General features: G+C 38.5%; 1 protein-coding gene across 1 annotated transcript in view; it reads left to right on the top strand.

Moving 5' to 3' along the window:
• LOC121873145 (C4b-binding protein alpha chain-like) overlaps positions 1 to 21,463 on the top strand; it is a 55,451-nt gene that overhangs the window by 21,724 nt on the left and 12,264 nt on the right. The window contains exons 2-3 of the mRNA XM_042376462.1: positions 6,189 to 6,274; positions 16,826 to 16,946. Of these exons, the coding sequence (XP_042232396.1) occupies positions 6,189 to 6,274; positions 16,826 to 16,946 (207 nt within the window). The remainder of the gene's footprint in view (positions 1 to 6,188; positions 6,275 to 16,825; positions 16,947 to 21,463) is intronic.

Here is a 21,463-nt window from a genome sequence, read left to right as displayed (position 1 = left end):
ATATGTGGTTATGGTAAAGTTGTATTTATGATGATATTGATTTGTTTCTTAATAATCATGTGTTTATGATCATGATGTGTTACTATAATGTTGTGGTGTTTGTTAATATTTACTTAATGATTATGTGGTGGTGTTTATGATCATGTAGTGGTGCTTATGATCAGCAAGCTAGATCATTGATGTTTGTTAATAATCATGTGTGCTTCTATGATCATGTGATGTTTGTTAATGATATGGTGGTGTTTATGATCATGTATGATTGTAGTCACGTATGTTTCTACGAAATTTACGATCATATGTTTGTTATTGACCATGTGGTTGTGATTATGATGTTGTGGTGTTCATGAACACGTGGTGATGCTTTATCTTACCTTTACACGTGCCTTATGTTTTGCTCACAGATTTGTGTTGTCCACTGCACATCAAATAATTCGCAATGAGTGCAAAGAAGCAGAAGTATCTTGATGAATATATTCGATTTGAATTGTCTTCCGCGAGGGTGACACAGAGTGTCCCCCAGTGTGTGATATGTTATAAGACTTGAGTTAATGATGGAATGCGGCTCCCTCACGCTTGGAACGCCACTTGAGGACAACACACTTGCTCTAGCTGACAAGCCCAAGGCATTCTTTGAAACAAAAAGACACTCCTTGAAGCAAGTTGTTGGACGGCAGTGGGCATTTCGGCAACAAACTTCAAAGGTTGTTGAGGCTTCCTATGAGACTGCTATGTTGATTGCAAAGAGCAAGAAGAGTCATAACATCGAGAGTTTCTCATAAAACCAAGCATACCCGGCAGCAGAACTCGCTCTGGGGAAAGATAGTGCAAACAAGCTTTCCAAATTTTACTATCAAACGACATAGTCAAGGGAAGGATCGATGAATTGTCTCAAGACATCAAAGATCAAATTCTAATTGGGCACGATTCTCCTGTTTTTGGTTATCCAGTGTGACGAAACGACTGACATCGCCAGTGTTCTCTGGGGCTACTGATGTATGCTCAAGCTTCTTCGTGTCAGGCAACAGTGTAAAAGAGAAATGCTGTTCTGTCACCCCATGGAAAGTTGTACAACAGCAGCAGCTATTTTTCATGATGTATCGCCTTCTTTCAGGAAAACCAACTGTGGGACTCGCTGGTAGGGGTGTACTGATGGAGCTCCAGCCATGCTTGGTCTGTGTCTGGATTCGGCCATAATGGTGAGAGAAAAAATCTGTCTGTTGTAGGTACACACTGCATAGTTCATCGTGGAATCCTTAGTATCCAGAACTTTACCTGCTGAAATGAGGGATGTCCTGAACGTGGTTGTCAAGGTAGTCAACTTTATCAAAATCCGGAGCCTTAAACAGTCGCTCTTCAAACTGCTGTGTAAGGATATGGGAATCTGAACATGAAACCTGCTTTTTCACACGAATGTAACATGGCTATCAAATGGGAACATGCTTTGGACGGCTTTATGAACTACTTAGAAGAAGTAGCAATATTTCTTGATTTGAAGCAGAAGGCAGATTCCATGACAAGTTCCAGTCTGAAGGCTTAGCTATCTCTAGCTTACCTGGTGGACATCTTCTAAGCGTTGAATGGAACTTAAACTACAAGGGAAAACATCAACATCACCATGCACCACTTCATTAAATATTTAACCTTCATGGCCAAACTCGACTTGAAGTGTCGAATTCAGCAGGAAATACAGCCAGTTTTAGTAACTTGATTCTGCTCTCATTCACGGTAACCTTGATTCTGGAGTTAAAGAAACAAATAATCACTCATCTAACTGGACTTGAAAACAGAATTCATCAGATACTTCCCAGAGTTAGATGAGAAGCGTGAAGCCTGGAAATTCATCAGAACCCATTTCAATGTGAAGTAGCTACGTTTCGATGGCGCAAGAGGAGTTTCTTGAGTTGAAGTTCTACCCACAGCCAAGGCGAAGACTTCAAAGAGCTGGATCTTGAGACGTTCTGGGTCAAGTACCTTCCTGTTTACCCTCTGATCTCACATCAGCTCTTCAGATTTAACTATGTTCGATCCACGATCTTGTGAAGCTGCATTTTCCACTTCGTTGCTGTCAAGACCAAGTACAGAAACAGGCTGAACGCTGAAGGGGATTTCTCATGCTGTGCACCCTCTGGGCATTCAACCACGCATTCAAGATCTATAGTAGCTAAGAAGCAGTGTCAAGTATCTCAATTAATTTATACTCAATAAAAAGACTAAAAACACAATATTTTTCATTTTTCTTTAAAATCTGGGAGGGAATTTTATTCATAGATGCAAGGGGCGGAGGGAAGGACCACCCTAGAGGGGCGTAGTAAAAAGGTTAAGAACCACTGATCTATACTATATTGATGTATGTCTTGGACTGGGTAGAAACAAGGCATTTGTAAAAAAGCCATTGACTGCTGATTACAATAACACTGAAATATACATTAAATGGAAGTCCTTCTGAACATCATAACTGTAACTGATATCTCAAAACAGACATGCCACCATTACGTCATTGTACTAACAGAGTTTCATTCATAATGAGTTACACAATATGCCTACTCATGTTGCTCACAAAATGTCTGATTTATGAAGAGTGACTAAGCAAATACTACTTGATATTAGAGTGAACAGGCTACAGTAATTTACAATACATCAGTCTACATGGGATCTGCCATTTTACTGATATGTAAATTGCATTGGTTTCCCACTGAAATAAGGTTTCAAATCAAGAGACTTGCAGGCAACAGAATCCCCCATCCACCTATAGTGAGACGTTTGTGGTTGAAAGTTTTAGTGTGGCACCAGTTGTTTCATGGTGTCTAACCCATCGTGATACTATGGGTTCGCTCTGCTATCTGGGCATTATGAATTCCCTCGTTGTTTAGGGTAATGATAGCACCTCTCACATCTTGCAATATCTCCCCAATAATTCCTCCTTCCATTTGATGTAAGATCCCGTTGATGACTGGCATGGCACTGTTATCCATTTACGATATCCACTCCGAGTCATGTAATATATGATCTGAAGCCTTGAAGTATCGATTGTTGTAAAACATATATACTCATTCATGCTCAAAGGTAGCAGATGTAGAACTACCAACCGTTCAGAACCAGGTCGAGTAACATAAGAACATAAGAATGGAGGAAACTGCAGCGGGCCTATTGGCCCATACTGGGCAGTCCCGTTCACACCCAACCCCTATTGCTCATATGAGCATCCAACCAATGTTTGAAGCAATTCAGCGTATTCAAGTTAATGATGATATTTGGTAACTTGTTCCATTCATCCACTACTCTGTTTCCAAACCAGTGTTTACTTATTTCACGCTTAAATCTAAATTTGTCTAATTTAAAACCATTGTTACGAGTTCGGTCGTTCCTGGTTGGATAATTTGAGTACCTTTGTAATGTCCCCTTTGTTTAGCCCTGCCTTCCACTTATACACCTCTATCAGGTCGCCCCTCGCTCTACGTCTCTCAAGGGAGTGCAAATTAAGATGCTTTAACCTGTCTCTATACTCAAGGTTCCTCATGCCCGGGATTAGTCTTGTCATTCTCCTCTGAATTCTTTCCAAGGATTCATATCCATTCTGTAATACGGTGACCAGAACTGAACTGTGTAATCCAGGTGTGGTCTCACAAGAGCAAGATACAGTTTTAGGATGACCGCTAGTCTTGTAACCACACTTTTGTATGAACTCAAGTACTTTATTAGCCTTGTTTACGCAGCAAAAACCACATTGTTTACTTCATTAAGGCTCCTACTTCTATCATTACTCCTAAATCTCTCAAAAGTAGTCGGATTTCTACATCGCTAGTTCATTATCTGGTATCTGGTTTCTGTTTACATCTCCTATACTGAGTACTTTACATTTGTCGACGTTGAATTTCATCTGCCATTTTTCAGACCATTCGAAAAATTTGTTTAGATCTTCCTGTAGTTTTGCCGAGTCCTCGTCAGATTTGATAACACATCCTATTTTAGTGTCATCAGCAAATTTACTTATGTTGCTGTCTATGCCGATATCTATGTCGTTTATGTATATAATAAACAATAATGGTCCAAGTACTGAGCCTTGGGGAACTCCACTTGTGACGTTGCTCCAATGGGACTTAGTGCCGTTAATGCTCACTCGCTGTTTCCTGTCCTGTAACCACGCCCTAATCCATTTAAGGATGTCACCTTTGATGCCATGAGCTTCTACCTTTCTAATTAGTCTTTCGTGGGGGACTCTGTCGAAGGCTTTACTAAAGTCGAGATATACCACATCATAATTGTGCCCCTCGTCCACCGATTCGAAAACTGATGAAAAGAATGTTAATAGATTAGTTAGGCAAGAACGTCCGCTTGTGAAGCCATGCTGGGAATCATTGATCAATCGGTGCTTCTCCAGGTGATTTCGAATAGAGTTTGAAATGATTGCTTCCAGTAATTTGCCTACTATTGATGTTAGACTGATTGGGCGGTAGTTAGAGAATAGTGATCTATCCCCCTTCTTGAAAATCGGTATTACATTCGCTATCCTCCAGGATTCTGGTACTACACCTGTTTTTAAGGACATGTTAAACAACTTTGCTAAGGGCATAGTAAGCTCTTCCTTACATTCCTTTAATACTCTGACAAATATCTCATCGGGACCAGGTGACTTATTAGGCTTTAATTTGTCTATTTGCTTACTAACATCGTTACTAGTCACTACTATCTCACTTAATTTGTTTTCTTCACTATCTCTGAATAGAGTCGGTGCCTCGGGTATCATGTTTAAATTTTCGGTGGTGAAAACTGTTGAAAAATATTTATTCAAATTATTGCTCATTTCTCCATCGTTATCAGTGAGCTCGCCGGAGTCTGACCGTATTGGTCCAATCTTTTCTCGTGTTTTAGTTTGATACATTTGGTAGAATCCTTTGGGGTTTGTCTTCGCCTCCCTTGCTATCCTTACCTCATTATTCCTCTTTGCTTTCCTTATCTCGGTTTTAACCCTACTTGCCAATACCCTATGATAGTCCCGGAGGTGAATTTCGCCACGATTTATCCTTCTACCTATAGCCTTCCTTTGGCCAATGATGTTCTTTAAATAATTATTTATCCATTTAGGGTCATTGTTGTCTGATCTGAGTTTTTTGTATGGTATGTTCTGCCTTTGTGCATTAAGTAACTCACTATTTAAATTGTCGTGGAACTCGGAAAGCCTCGAATCACATCGACCCCATAGCTAACGATACTGTACATAAAGAAATTTGGTACAGTATATACAGTATGTATATACAGTGGTCCCTCGGTTAACGAGCACAATTCGTTCCAGCAGGTTGCTCGTTAACCGAAAAACTCGTTAATCGAAACCATTGTTTCAATGGGTTTTTGGGTAATTGGTTCCAGCTCACCGAAAATTGCCTAAATTCAACAAAAAAGGTAGAAAAGTACACTTACTTTGAAGTGTGTATGTAGAAGGCTCCTGGATGATGATGATGGGAATTAGATTGGGGGTGGAGGAGAAGGAAGAAGAGAAGGCATTGGGGTGGAAGAGAAGTCACCCCGTGGCACCATTTCACCCATAAAATTTTAGTTCTCTTGGTGTATTTCAAGATTATTTTCTTTAAATCAACACTGCACTGCATTATATATTGTCAATATGTAAAATATATTTAAAAATGACCAATAATTCACTTGGAAACACAGAAAAAAAGCGTTTAGTTGAAGAGAGTCTCAAGCAAGATGTTACCTCCACTGAAAACAGAGAGAGACTAACTCCTGTCTGGTGTGTTAACAGGCTGGATGGCACGCCGGAAACTAGTTTCTTTACCTTCAATTATGTTCAATAATTGTTAAAATGACTAAAAAAGTTAATATTAACTTTTAAAATTATTGAATAGTATAAACTTCTTGATATTTACTAAAATAGTAAGGAATTTAAGCCCTAAAACCGATTACTGTATTGGCGGACTAATACTACAGCTGGTGGACCGCCAAATGCAAGCGAAAACATGTTGAAGTCGGCTCGTAAAAAACTCGTTAATCGAGGGATTGCTCGTTAACCGAAGTTAAGAATCTTATGGAAGGTAAATCGTTAACCGAAATCTCGTTAACCGAGGGACCACTGTATATATGAGAAAAATGTTAAATGTGTTAATTACAGATCAAATTTTACCTGAATTGTTTCTTATATCTTAATATGAAATAATACTGTTTTGTATTGTGGACAGAGGAATTCAGCAGCTGTGTCGCCCCACCAAACATTGCACACGGCTTCATGTATGATGGGGCATCATCTTATCCTCTACAATCACAGGTAAAATTGTTTGGCTTGTCTTCAGTTGATAGTCATTAAAAAGTTATAAAATCAATGTAGTCTGGACTCCAGTATTTTTTGGCATGTTTTTGGTTCAATTTATCTTCATTATACAATATTGTTTATTTGTTTTTCATGAATTAGTAGAGATATGTTACTGTAATATTCTGTGGCTATTAATACTGCACCCTTCACATTAAACCATCAGGAACGTATCTTCACATTTGCAATGGTATAATCACAGTTCATTAAAAAATAATGTAATTTTATAAAATGTATTACCTTATTTTTATTAAAATATATACTGTACTATATTGTCTTTAATGAGGATACTGTACAGTGGTCTAATCAGATTTGATTTAGGCCTAAAGAGAGCTAATAGGTACGAGATGATACTTGATGGGAAGGGTGGGACTGGCCATTGCCATGATCACAAGTTTTTTTCTGTTTACTCATTGTTATAGTACAGTATTCTTGTATAATCAGCCTACAGTAGACCCTTGCCATTCGTGATTTCGACGATTTGCGGTAAGCAGCTGGTGGCTAGCTTTGGAGCCTTTTCCCGCAGCGTAACGAGTCACCCTACATGCCCCCAGCGTCTCCTCTCCCTCTGTTCGCGCTCAACCATTGCCTGTGATGCAGCATCCCGTGTTTTACTCTCAAAACTTAAGTGTTTCTGTGTGAAATGGCCCATAAAGGACTGCCTAGTGTCAGTGCTAGTGATGCTAATGGAGTGTAATGTAAAAGGCAGAAGTCAGTGGTGACCCTGACAAAGAAAGTTGAATTATTAGATAAGTTAAAAGAGGGGATGAGTGCTGCTGTGGCTGGTCAGTTGTTTGGTACAGTCAGGTAGTATATAAGTTGATATTCGCGGTTTTGCCTATTTGCACCATTCCTTGGAACCTATCCCCTATGAATAACAAGGGTTTACTGTACTTGTATTATGATTTATGTTTCAGCATAAATAATATAACATACAGTATTAATTATAGGAAAAATATTGTATATAATATGATTTCAAATAAATTGACAATCGGAATCAGAAAGTAATCTTTTCTCTGTCAGTGGTGTGTGTGTGTGTGTGTGGGGACTATTTCTTGCTGCATTCATGTTTGTTTTTATTCATTCATTATATTCTCATATGATCAGCCTCTTATGGTGTATGTTTCATCATTAATAATAAAAATTTTAAATACAGTGATCCCTCGGTTAACAAATTACCTTCCATAAGAATCTTCAATTCGGTTAACGAAAAAGTTAGATTAATGAAATCCTTACGAAAATCACATTTTGTTTTGAACATCAGTTGATAAGCTGAGGAGGTACTCAGCCAATTCAGTGATCTCTTCTATGTTTGCATTCAAATTAATCACTATCTTATAAGAATTCCAGCAATGCAAATTATATTCACCCCGGTCACTTCTATTAAATTTTAAAAGCAAAAAACAAAAACTCAATCTAAAGGACATAAATTAACAATTAAATACTTCACACCACAGGCACCAACTGTCAAACATGTCACTGTCACCCCTCCCTACCCCCCCACCTTCCCAAGAAATGTTTGGGGAAAAGCTTACCGTATATCTCGGCCTATAAGACGGAATTTGAACCATAAAAAATTCAGCCCAAAGTTAGGGGGTCGTCTTAAGCACCAGATATAAAATTCTTACCTCTTAAATATTGCGGTTGTCAAGAGTGGTGATGGAAACATGGCAAACCACTCACAAGGTCCTACCACTAATTATTTTATACTGAAACTTACGTTTGGGAAGCTGGATTAAAATCAAGATTACCGGTATATTAAAATAATAAAAATGTATTATAAACCTGTCTAACATACTGTAAAAGAACAATATACCCTGGTAATAAACACAGCTGCTATCATCACCCCCACCCCCATTTGCCAGTGACAAGAAAGGGAAAGTGACCTTGACTGTGACCGCCTGTGGCTATTTTTAGCCGTCCTTGTGTTCGGAGGTGGTCAGTAATGCATATCTGTATATTTACTGATCATAATACTTATCTCCTATAAATAATTCATTTAAAATTTATTTTTTTACAAAGAATATTCAGTAAATGACTGCGTTAATTCTTGAAACTACCGACAGTGGTAAATTTAGGATATAAATGATGAACAGAAGTCACGTCATGGATTCGGAGTTTGGTCCTTAATGATCACCATAAATGTCTGGTCAGCTTCACCTACCAGGTATAATGGTAGCCTCCCTTTTTTGCAAAACAAGTACAGTATACTGTATAATTAAAGAAAATACTTGCAGTGTGTTTAATATATTACAGTATATTATAAATAAATAAATAAACAAATAAATCGGCAAATCTATTTCAAGTAAATGGAAATATTTTACTCACACCGACACTTAAGTGAGTCACTAGTGTACACCAGCTAGTAAAATTTGATGCCAATACTCTAAGTGAATTGGCCTTATTTTAAATAATCAACCATAAATAAATGCAAAAAGGAAAAAAGACCAAAGGTGAGAAAAATTATATTGTATGTATTTTGTGTTGTCAAAGGAAGAGAAACAATTGAAACTCTGCAATTGTGTGTAAATGAGGCAGAAAGATAGATCAGCAACCTAAGACTTGGTCACAATTTTCGTGATGCCATATGGAAGTAGGATCTAACATTAGACAATACTATACATTATTCTTCCAATATCTTCCCAGGCAGTAGTATATCCCTGTTTGGTAGCTGCCTACTACCTATACACAAATTTTAGTAATATTACTTTGATACAACATGATAAATTAGACAAACAATGAAAATAAACAAACAAAAGTTATTTACCAAGACCTTCTCTCTGAGAACAGAGGGGAGATAAGACGGCTATTTATAGCCCGTCTTTGTGGAGGAAGTTGACCACACTATAAATAATTCATTTAAAATTTATATTTTTTACATAGAATATTCAGTACATGACTGCGATTATAAAATATTGTGAATATATATATATATATATATATATATATATATATATATATATATATATATATATATATATATATATATATATATATATATATATATATATATATATATATATATATATATATATATATATATATATATATATATATATATATATATATATATATATATATATATATATATATATATATATATATATATATATATATATATACATACAGTTGTACCCCACTTAACGCGGTCAATTGAACCCAGAGGGTCCCGCGTTAAGTGAATCCGCGTTAAGTGAACAACAGAACATATGGGATTAATTCCAATAGAAACCCGCCTGACCCCCAAACTCCACTTTTTGAAGGCACATACCTATGTTGTAGTAAAAATAACATCTTAATTTTATGATGGTACATGCACACAATTAATACTTAAGAGAAATAGAGAAATACAGTCGCCAAGTTAATGTCCATTCAAATAATGGACTCAACTCCCTCCCCCTCTCACACTACACTGCCGGCTCTTCCCTCTCAGAGAAATTTTTGGGGGAAAACCACTAAATTTTAATAAATAATACCTCAAACTAAAGTTAGGATAATACAATTGACATTGCTGGATTCCTTGTAAGACCAGGAATATTTTGAATATAAATGTCATATATTTTGCACAAAAGATAACATAGTTACCTAGAGAAAAAATTTTATCTAAAATTTGTATGTTTAATGCAAAATATATGATGTTTATATTCAAAATGATCACCAAATTATAAGAATTCCAGCAATGTAAATTATATTCTGACCGGGTAATTTGTATGAATTTTATGAGCTAAAACAAATATCTTCAGTTAATAAAAAAAAAATAATCTTCACGACACTATCTGTCAATCAAAGTACCCCACCTTGCCTCCCCCCCTCTTCCAACCGCGCGGTCAGTCCCAACCCTCCCCCCCACCCCCCACCAATCCTCCCTTCAAAGAGGTGTAAATTTTAACATTTAGTATTAAATAATACCTCAGATTAAAGTTAGGATAATATAATTGACATTGCTGGATTCCTTGTAAGACCAGGAATATTTTGAATATAAATGTCATATATTTTGCACAAAAGATAACATATTTACTCAGAGTAAACATTATACAGTATCTAAAATTTGTATGTCTAATGCAAAATTTATGATATTTATATTCAAAATGATCATCAAATTGTAAGAATTCCAGCAATGTAAATTATATTCTGGCCCGGTAATTTGTATGAATTTTATGAGCTAAAACAAATATGTTCAGTTAATAAAAAAAAAAATATTCTTCACACCGTGCCAGATGGTTGGTCGGTCCCTCCCTCCCCCCACCTCCCACCAACCCTCCCTACCAGATGTGTGGGAAAACCAGAATATTTACCTTTTTAGTAATAAATAATACCTCAAACTAAAGTTAGGATAATATAATTGACATTGCTGGATTCCTTGTAAGACCAGGAATATTTTGAATACAAATGTCATATATTTTGCACAAAATATAACATATTTACTCAGAGTAAACATTATATCTAAAATTTGTATGTCTAATGCAAAATCTATGATGTTTTATTCAAAATGATCATCAAATTGTAAGAATTCCAGCAATGTAAATTATATTCTGGCCGGGTAATTTGTATGAATTTTATGAGCTAAAACAGGCAGGCAGGCAGGCGGTGGCGGGTGGGGCGAATCTAAAAATAGCGTCTCGAGCCGGGACACTCTGCATGTATACGTGGAAAAAACCCGTGTTAAGTGAAAGTTCGGCTCTGGCGAGGCACCGCGTCTACGTGAAATCGCGCTAAGCGAAAGCGCGTTAAGCGGGGTATTACTGTGTGTGTGTGTGTGTGTATATATATATATATATATATATATATATATATATATATATATATATATATATATATATATATATATATATATATATATATATATATATATATATATATATATATATATATATATTAATTTTATGTTGGTATGCACACACAATTAATATTTAAAAGAAATACAGTCGTTGGTTAATGTCCATTCAAATAATGGACTCATCTCCCCTCCGCCCCTCCTCTTCTCATGCTCGTTGGGTCCCTCCCTCCCTACCCCCACCTACCCTCCCTACCAGAGAAATGTTTGGCGGAAAAACAGTATATATACATTTTTAGTAATAAATAATACCTCAGACTAAAGTTTAGATAATATAATTGACATTGCTGGATTCCTTGCAGGACAGGGAATATTTTGAATGTAAATGTCATATATTTTGCAGAAAAGATAAAATTTTTGCTCATTTTCATTATCTAAAATTACATTTAAAATTTGGATGTCTAATGCAAATTTTAGGATGTTAAAATGTCCACCATCTCGTAAGAATTCCAGCAATGTAAATTATATTCTGGCCGCGTAATTTGTATGAATTTTATGAGCTAAAACAAATTTCTTCAGTAAATAAACAAATTATACTTCACCCAGACACTATCTGTCAATCAAAATACCCGACCTCCCGGTCCCTCCCTCTTCCCACGCTCGCTGGGTCCCTCCCTCCCTCCCACCCCCACCTTCCCTCTCTAGCAGAGAAATGTTTGGCAAAAAACAGTATGCTTACATTTTTAGTAATAAATAATACCTCAAATTAAAGTTAGGGTAATATAATTGACATTGCTGGATTCCTTGCAAGACAGGGAATATTTTGAATATAAACGTCATATGTTTTGCACAAAAGTTAAAATTTTTGCTCATCTTATAAAATTCTTAAATTACATCTAAAATTTGTATGTCTACCGTATATCTCAGCCTACAAGGCGACGGGGTGTATAAGGCGACCCCAAAAATGTCCATTTAAAAAGTAGCTTTTGAGCCCTATATGCTGTATAAGACCAGTACCCCAAATGTGACACTTACCATTGGGAGCTTACTGACCCAGTAGTCCTTTACCAACCATCCCATTGACCAGTGCTGTTTAGCCATCCTTGGTTTTTTAAAATAAGGCCAATTCACTTCAAGTAATGGCATCAAATGTTACCGGTTGGCATAGTGTAAACACTAGTGACTCACTTAAGCGTCTGTTATTTAACTGGAACTAATGTCGGTGTGAGTAAATTTTTTCCATTTACTTGAAATAGATTTACCGATTTATTTGTTTATTTATTTATTTATAATATACTGTAATATATTAAACACACTGCAAGTATTTTCTTTAATTTATATACTTGTTTCGCAAAAAAGGGAGGCTACCACAGTCAAGGTCACTTTCCCTTTCTTGTCACTGGCAAATGGGGGGGGGGGGTTGTGATGATAGCAGCTGTGTTTATTACTGGGGTATATTGTTCTTTTACGTTATGTTAGACTGGTTTATAATACATTTTTATTATTTTAATATACCGGTAATCTTAATTTTAATCCAAATTCCCAAACGTAAATTTCAGTATAAAATGATTAGTGGTAGGACCGTGCGAGTGGTTTACGATATTTCCATCACCACTCTTGACACGCTAAACCACAATATTTAAGAGGTAAGAATTTTATATCTGGTGCTTAAGACGACCCCCTAACTTTGGGCTGATTTTTTTATGGTTCAAATTCCGTCTTATAGGCTGAGATATACAGTAATGCAAATTTTAGGATATTTATATTTAAAATAATCACCATCTTATAAGAATTCCAGCAATGTAAATTATATTCTGGCCGGGTAATTTGTATGAATTTTATGAGCTAAAACAAATATCTTCAGTAAATAAACATAATATGCTTCACCCAGTCACTATCTGTCAATCAAAATACCCCACCTCCCGTTCCCCCCCCTCTTCCCTCGCTCGTTGGGTCCCTCCCTCCCTCCCTCCCTCCCTACCCCTACCCCCACCTTCCCTCCCTACCCCCACCTTCTCCCTACCCCCCACCTTCCTCCCCTACCCCCACCTTTCCTCCCTACCCCCCACCTTTCCTCCCTACCCCCACCTTCCCTCCCTACCAGAGAAATGTTTGGGGGAAAACAGTATGCTTACATTTTTAGTAATAATACCTCAGACTAAAGTTAGGATAATATAATTGACATTGCTGGATTCCTTGCAAGACAGGGAATATTTTGAATATAACCGTCATATATTTTGCACAAAAGATAAAATTTTGCTCTTTGTAATAAAATTCTTAAATTTTATCTAAAATTTGTATGTCTGATGCAGATTTTAGGATGTTTATATTTGAAATAATCACCATCTTATAAGAATTCCAGCAATGTAAATTATATATTTTATGAGCTAAAAACAAATATCTTCAGTAAATAAACAAATTATATTTCACCAGCGTAAATGATGAAATTTACCGCGTAATTAAAACATTTCATTCTGGCAAGGTGCCGCGTAAATGACCAAACGTAAACTTCTTCATTTACGCGGGTGAAGTATAATTTGTTTATTTACTCTTGCGTGTTAATATATGTCAGTCGTAAAGACCGTGGGTCCTTGTCCCTGGCGCTTGGGGTCACCGACACAGTTTCCACGATATATGTAAACACCGCGGTGGTCCTTGTCACTGGCACTTTGAAGGTGACCGATAAAGTGCCCACTGTCTGACTTTTCCTTGGGATGCACTATTGGAGCACTCTATGATAATCACTTATTGCACTGATCACTTGAATGTTTTGCTGAGAAAGTTCCGGTGTAGTGAGGCTGGTAGGGCGTTGGGATATACCAGGGTGCAGGGCCAACCGGCTCGGCCTGCACGCCAAAACCCGGAGCCCCTACAGGGCATGTCTTGTCTCACTGGTGGTTGCAGGTGTGTGGCCACGTGGCCAGGACAGTAGCTTGGGCCGATGCAGGTGTGCTCCAGCCTTCAGATTAGGTCAGTAGACACCGTGAGGTGAGGTCAGGTTAGGTCGGGTCCAGTCACACTCAGTATTACACTGCTGTGCTTTTGTGCTTTTCCTTGAGTGCACTATGGGAACACTGCTCGCTAATCAATCGTTCACTAATCACTTGAATGTTTTGCTGAATAGATCCTGGTGTAGTAAGGCTGGTAGAACTTTGGGATATAGCAGGGGGAGGGGGCAGGGCCAAACAGACTCGGCCTGGCTGCTAAAACCGGGAGCGCCTTTGGGGCACGTCTTGTCTCACCAAATTGCAACACCTGAAGCAGACCAACATCAGTCAATGGTATTTTAAGCTTAAAGAACTCTGTGCACTAAACAATAAGACACACCCCCTCCCCTTCTTTAGCCATCTCACTAATGTTGACGCAGCTGAGCAATCAAACAACCATTTCACTGCTATATGCCAGACGCTCCCCCGGCTTGACACAACCACTCTCCCTGCTTACCTACCAGCCCCCTTTCCCACTGACTTAGTAGAAGAATTTGAAGTAGCAAAACGTCTGGACAAACTGAAGTTAAAACGCCCTACCACCCCCATTGACTTACCCATGAAACTCTTCAAGGAGTTTTCCCCGGAACTTGCTAAATCCCTATGCTCCATCATCAATGCTTCTCTCAGTCAAGCCAGATGCCCAGCTGACTGGAAGACCTCTTATGTATCATCAGTGCCCAAGTCAACCAGTCCACAATCCTTAAATCAGCTACGACCTATTGCAATCACCCCAATACCCAGCCTAATTTGTGAAAGTTTTGTGTTCGACTGGGCTTATGCTGATATTGCAGGAGTGGTAGACCCTCAGCAATTTGGCAATATGAAAACTTCCTCCACCATTCACTGTCTCTTCAGCTCTCTCGATTAGATATACCTCCATCTCGAGAAACGAAAAACGTCTGTAGCTGTTGCCTTCATTGATTTCACTAAAGCATTCGACCTAGTCTACCACAATTTAATCATCAACAAAGCTATTGACCTCGGGCTTTGAAGAAGTCTTATACCATGGCTTACAGACTTCCTCAGTGACGGACGCCAAGCTGTACGCTTCCGAGGGGCTGTCTCCACCTTTCAGTCACTCACCTGTGGCGTCCTCCAAGGCACCAAGATGGGACCACTCTGCTTCCTTATGCTTATCAATGATGCGCTAAGAGAAATCCCTGCTCGCTGGAAATATGTCGACGACTCCACCATTGGGATCAGCGTCAACAATTCTGCTCCCGACTATACCGCCCTTCAGGATTTATTGAACAGTCTCCAAAACTGGGCCACCAACAACCACGTCACCATCAACCATACCAAGACCATGGTTATGCAAAATCAACCTCTCCTCCGACATTGTCCCACCCCCTTCCATTACTTTAGGTCCCAACACACTCCAAGTTGTAGATTCCACTAAGCTCCTCGGCATCACCATAGACAACAAACTAAATTGGAAACCACACGTCAGTGAAGTTGTCAAATCGTCCAGTTTCCGTCTCCACCTCCTCCGCCGACTCAAGTCCCTCGGAGTTCCTGCACCCGAGCTCCTCAGTGTTTACTCAACATTCATACTTCCCAAGCTCCCCTATGCCTCCCCTACCTGATCTTCCTCCCTAAATGCCACACAACGTAAACACCTAGAAAAAGTGCAAAAGAGGGCTTGCAAGATTATTCTCTCCCCTTCCTACTCCACATATCAAGAAGCGCTCAACACACTGACCCTTTCGACTCTCACTGACAATCACCACGACCTCATCTGCAAATTTGGTAAGAAGCTTCTGCACCATCCTCGACACCGGTTCCTACTATCACCTGAGATCCCTAGCCCGAGAATTGCTGTTCGACACCACAACTGCTTCCAGCCCATACGTGCACGAACTGATAGCTATAAGAACAGCCCAGTCCCAACCATTGTAAAAATTATCAATAACTTGTAATAAACCAGTGTATTCACTCCCAGTAAATCCTACTTCTTGCACTGTCACTATGTTGAAATGCCCTGTAGTTTGAGCTTTTCCCCATCTAGTTAGTATATATCTTATTTGTATCACTTATGTTACTTGTATATTATTTGTAAATTTTCAGCCTTTTGGCTGCTATGCTCTTTCAATAAACCGTTAATTATTATTATTATTTTTATTATTATTTATCTAATATGTCAAGGGTTTGAGCCTCAGCCCAGACACACGTGGAAGGGTGTTATCCAGTGTGACCCTACCAAACACCACAGGTTTCCCAGTCCCTGCTTTCCTCCTGTACTAACACTGGCTAGAATGCCCAAACAGCTAGTAAGCTGATATGTGGCAGAACAAATCACAAATAATATTCGACAAATGAAAAGCAAAACGCGCTAAAACGGAATTTTTTTTATAAAAAAATGAATGCATTACATTTTAGAAGAAAATAAGAGTATACATACCGGGTATAGTAGTTTTAATTTTCTGCCTCCCTCCCTCCCTCCCTCCAAATATGAAAAGAATTGCTATAATAAATATTTATGCATATGATAGAAAGCACGTCATACAATAAAATAGATCATACAGGTATTTTATATATATACAGTATACTGTACTGTACTGTACATAAAATAGTTAAGCCAGTCAGCTGAGCCAGCCACCCAGCTCACTCAGACATGTGAGGATGCTGCACTGCACTGTGTATATACTGATATCACATCGGGCCCTGGGGGAGGTAGTGCAGCTGGGCAGGTGGAGATAAAGGATAATTTTGCCATTTGCCTAAAATTTTATGCTTTATTTACAGGTGTACTATTCATGTGAGCCTGAGTATCGGCTAGTTGGCCCATCTGTGTTGACATGTGAGGACTCTGGGTGTTGGACCCCAAGGATGCCTCCTGTCTGTCATCTCACTCATCAGTATGAAGGTCAGTACCATACCGATATCTATGTTGTTTATGTATATAGTAAATAATAATGGTCCAAGTACTGAGACTTGGGCAACTCCACTAGTGACATTGCTCAATTGGGACTTAGTGCCATTAATGCTCACTCGCTGTTTCCTGTCCTGTAACCACGCCCTAATCCATTTAAGGATGTCACCTTTGATGCCATGTGCTTCTACCTCTCTAAATAGTCTTTCGTGGGGGATTCTGTCGAAGGCTTTGCTAAAGTCGAGATATACCACATCATAATTGTGCCCCTCGTCCACTGATTCGAAAACTGATGAAAAGAATGAATGCCTGCTTGTGAAGCCATACTGGGAATCATTGATCAATTTGTGCTTCTCAAGGTGATTTCGAATAGAGTTTGAAATGATTGCTTCCAGTAATTTGCCTACAATTGATGTTAGACTGATTGGTCGGTAGTTAGAGGATAGTGATCTATCTCCCTTCTTGAAAATTGGTATTACATTCGCTATCCTCCAGGATTCTGGTACTACACCTGTTTTTAAGGACATGTTAAACTACTTTCCTAAGGGCATACTAAGCTCTTCCTTACATTCCTTTAATACTCTGGCAAATATCTCATCGGGACCAGGTGACTTATTAGGCTTTAGTTTGTCTATTTGCTTACTAACATCGTTACTAGCCACTACTATCTAGCTTAATTTGTTTTCTTTACTATCTCTGTATAGAGTCGGTGCCTCGGGTATCATGTTTAAATTTTCGGTAGTGAAAACTGTTGAAAAATATTTATTCAGATTGTTGCTCATTTCTCCGTCGTTATCAGTTAGCTCGCCAGTATCTGACTGTATTGGTCCAATCTTTTCTTGTGATTTAGTTTGATACATTTGGTAGAATCCCTTGGGGTTTAACTTCGCCTCCCTCTCTATCCTCAGCTCATTATTCCTCTTTGCTTTTCTTATCTCGGTCTTAACCCTACCGGCCAATACCTTATAATAATCTCAGAGGTAAACTTTGCCACGATTTATCCTCCTACCTATATCCTTCCTTTGACCAATAATGTTCTTTAAATAATTACTTATCCATTTAGGGTCATTGTTATTTGATCTGAGTTTTTTGTATGGTATGTTCTGCCTTTGTGCATTAAGTAACTCATTATTTAAATCTTTGAAGAACTCGGCAACCTCAGATCTCGTTATCAGGTCAGTCTCAACCGTCAGGTCTCTGGGTAGGGTGAGGTCGCCAACTGTGGGTACATTGTAGGTCACATCATGTGAGGTCATGTAGTTCACCCCCAAGAGTGATACCCCTTCTCTCAACTGCCTCTTCAAACTATCAAAGTTTGCCCTTCTGAAATTTGGGGCTTTCTTGGAATTTTCCTTACGGCTGCCCTGAAAATCTAACTGGAATCTAATTTCTTTGTGATCGCTGTTTGCAAGTGCGTTCCCTACCTCGACATTACTAATGAGGTTTTCTCTGTTCGACAGAACTAAATCGAGTATATTATTACCCCGGGTGGGTTCGGTTATATGTTGACTTAGGAAACAGTCCTGGATCGTTTAAAGAAAATCCTCTGTTTCTGAGTTGCCCGTAAGGTCAATCCAATCTATTTGGCTAAAGTTAAAGTTGCCTACTATACAGACTTTGCTGTGTATGGAAGCCCTGCGCGTTTCATCCCAAATAAGTCGCTCATTAACTCTATCAAGATTAGGAGGTCTATATATTACTCCTGTGATTAATTTTTTCCCTACCATCGATTAAATCTATCCAAATTGTTTCTGTATTCCCCTCAGTTTTTATTTCCTTATTTATTTCACACTTCAGATTATCCCTAACATAGATTGCTACTCCGCCTCCTTTCCTAATCTGCCTATCTGTATGGAATAATTTGTAAATTGCAATTTGGTATTCGACAGCCAACTCACGTGAGTCTAGGTTTATCCATGTTTCGGTGAATGCTATTCTATCGATTTTTTCAGTACATACCAAGGCCCTAATTTTATCCATTTTGTTTCTCATATTTCTACTGGATGCGTAGTAGACATTTAAGTTAGTCATGTTCTGAGTCCTCTCTTTGTCGCGTTTAGGTTTTAACTCCCTATCTAATTTAGTTTTGTCATCATTCCTAACACTATTTCCCTGTAACCTTTCACTTTGTTTACGCGCTCCCACTGCAGTCCCCTCCACCCCCGTGCTCATATGTTCCCCTAGCAGTTTAAAGACTTCAATATCTTTTGAACTGCCCTCTCGAGAGACCCAGCCAGGGAAGCCACCCCATCCCTAGACAGGTGCACCCCATCCCTAGCATAAAGGTTCCTTCTACCGAAGAAGTTGTCCCAGTTGTCAATGAATGGGACTGATATTGACTTGCAATATCTGTCAAGATGGCCGTTGACACCAACTGCCCTTGACAACCATTCATTGCCAACTCTCCTTCTAGGCAGGACACCACATAAGATATGGATCCCTCCCTTAGTCCTAATACGTTCTATAGCTGCCTTGAACTTATCAAGAAGCTCCTCACTCCTACACCAGCCAATATCATTGCCTCCAGCACTGAGGCAGATAATGGGTTTGTTCCCATTACCAGATAAGATATTGTCCATCCTGTCAAGCATTGGTTGACTCTCTGGCATGGGGTTTTAATATTACTTTGAACCCAATAATTTATCAAATGCTCAGATCGTCCTCTTTCATTTAGAGACCCCCCTCGGCCTAAGAGAATCCCACCTTGGTCTGTAGATAAAGTTACTAAATTTCTTATGGGGCGTAACTATAATATAAATCTGAACAAGGACAGATTGCTCCAGAAGGCAGCCTTCCTTCTAGCAATAGCAACAGGTATGAGAATCAGTGAGTTGATTTCAATTTCCAATAATCCATCATTATTGGTATTTTCTGAGGAAGATGTCGCCCTTTTTCCTACGGAGATTCTAAGAAAAAATGAAAGGGGGGATTTTCAAGCTCAACCTATCAGGATAAAACAGCCCCTATGTATTCTCATCACAGGATGGTTAGAAATTGTCTCTTAGTCAAATGGCAAAGTAATTTTCTCAGTGAATCAAGCAGACCCTGGCAAGAAATTTTTGGCACATGACACCAGGAAATATGCAGGGTGTGTGAACTTTCTGCGGCATATGAACCTCAGTCAGATCAAAGAAGCGGGCTTTTGGAAATCTTCAAAACCTTTCAAAACAGTTATCTTCTTCTATCTCTGAAAGATGCTTCACATGTGGTGGTGCTGGGGTCCCCTCCCCCACCTAGTTAATCTCCACAACCAGGACCTTCTTCTTCCTCATCAGAATAAAGTGAGTATCCTAATTGGGATATGTTAATTAACATTTTACCTTCCGGTAAATGTTCCTAATATTGGAAAATATTCCAAAAAGTTTATAATTATAATCTGGACCTAAGCTAGCAGAGCCTTATATGCAATGTCACCTCCCTCTCCACCTCCTGCTCGGGTAATCAAAGCTAGACGTCGCATTCTGGATTGAACAAAAAGCCATTTTATTCTAAAAACCAGTTTTTGTGATATACTGCAGTCCAGAATGCGACGTCAACATCCCACCCATCTACACCCCTCGAGAGTTGACATTTGTTTACTGCTCGCTCTAGGACAAAAGATGATGGAGGGTGCGGGAGGGGGTTTTGAGAATTGCAATTAAATGCCAGGTAGCGACGTATCCTAATATTACGTATTTAAGTACCGGTAATTATTAGATGCTTTAATTGCCTGTATGTTGGCCTGGTGAGTTATTGCTAGGCATTAACATACCTAGGTATAAAGCTAGACGTCGCATTCTGGACTATAGCATAAAAACTGATTTAAACAAAAATACATTTTCATTATTATTATTATTATTATTATTATTATTATTATTATTATTATTATTATTATTATTATTATTATTATTATTATTATTATTAGTAGTAGTAGTAGTAGTAGTAGTAGTAGTAGTAGTAATAGTATTACTATATTATATTTTTGCCCCCAGGCCCTGATGTGGGTAAATAATTGACCTGTGCTCTGGTGGGCTAATACTGTTTAAAAAAAAATATTTCCTGTTCTAACTCTCTCTTCTATACTATACACTACTGGTCCAGCTCTGTCCAACCTCTTTCTTCCATTCTCACTTTGTATAGTAGAGTATTGATTGTGAAACCTCCAGGTACAGTATGCACAAGAATTTAGTATAATTTAGGTTTTAAGAGTACAGTAGTTCCTATGTGAATTTAAACATTTACTGTATCTCGTGACAGTGTAGCAATTAGGCTCCTAATGGACCTTAAACTTACCCTTACATTAAGATCATTGGAGACCCTAAAATATCACTGGGGTTCCATTTCAGAAAAAGTACCATGAAAGCCAAAACTACAGTCTTTGAAACTTAAACCTGACTTGGTTAGCTTCCTGGACTCACTTGTTGCTGGGTATTGGATGATATAGGCCTGGTAATGATGATGGCAGTAGTTGGAATTATGGTGGTGGTAGGAGGATGAGTGATGGTGGTGATTAATGATGTTAGGAGTAGTTA

The sequence above is a fragment of the Homarus americanus genome, unplaced genomic scaffold (genome assembly GCF_018991925.1).
Source record: "Homarus americanus isolate GMGI-L3 unplaced genomic scaffold, GMGI_Hamer_2.0 scaffold32929, whole genome shotgun sequence".
NCBI lineage: Eukaryota > Metazoa > Arthropoda > Malacostraca > Decapoda > Nephropidae > Homarus > Homarus americanus.
The sequence above is the reverse complement of the archived record's forward strand: the minus strand, read 5'-3'. Positions and strand labels throughout refer to the sequence as shown.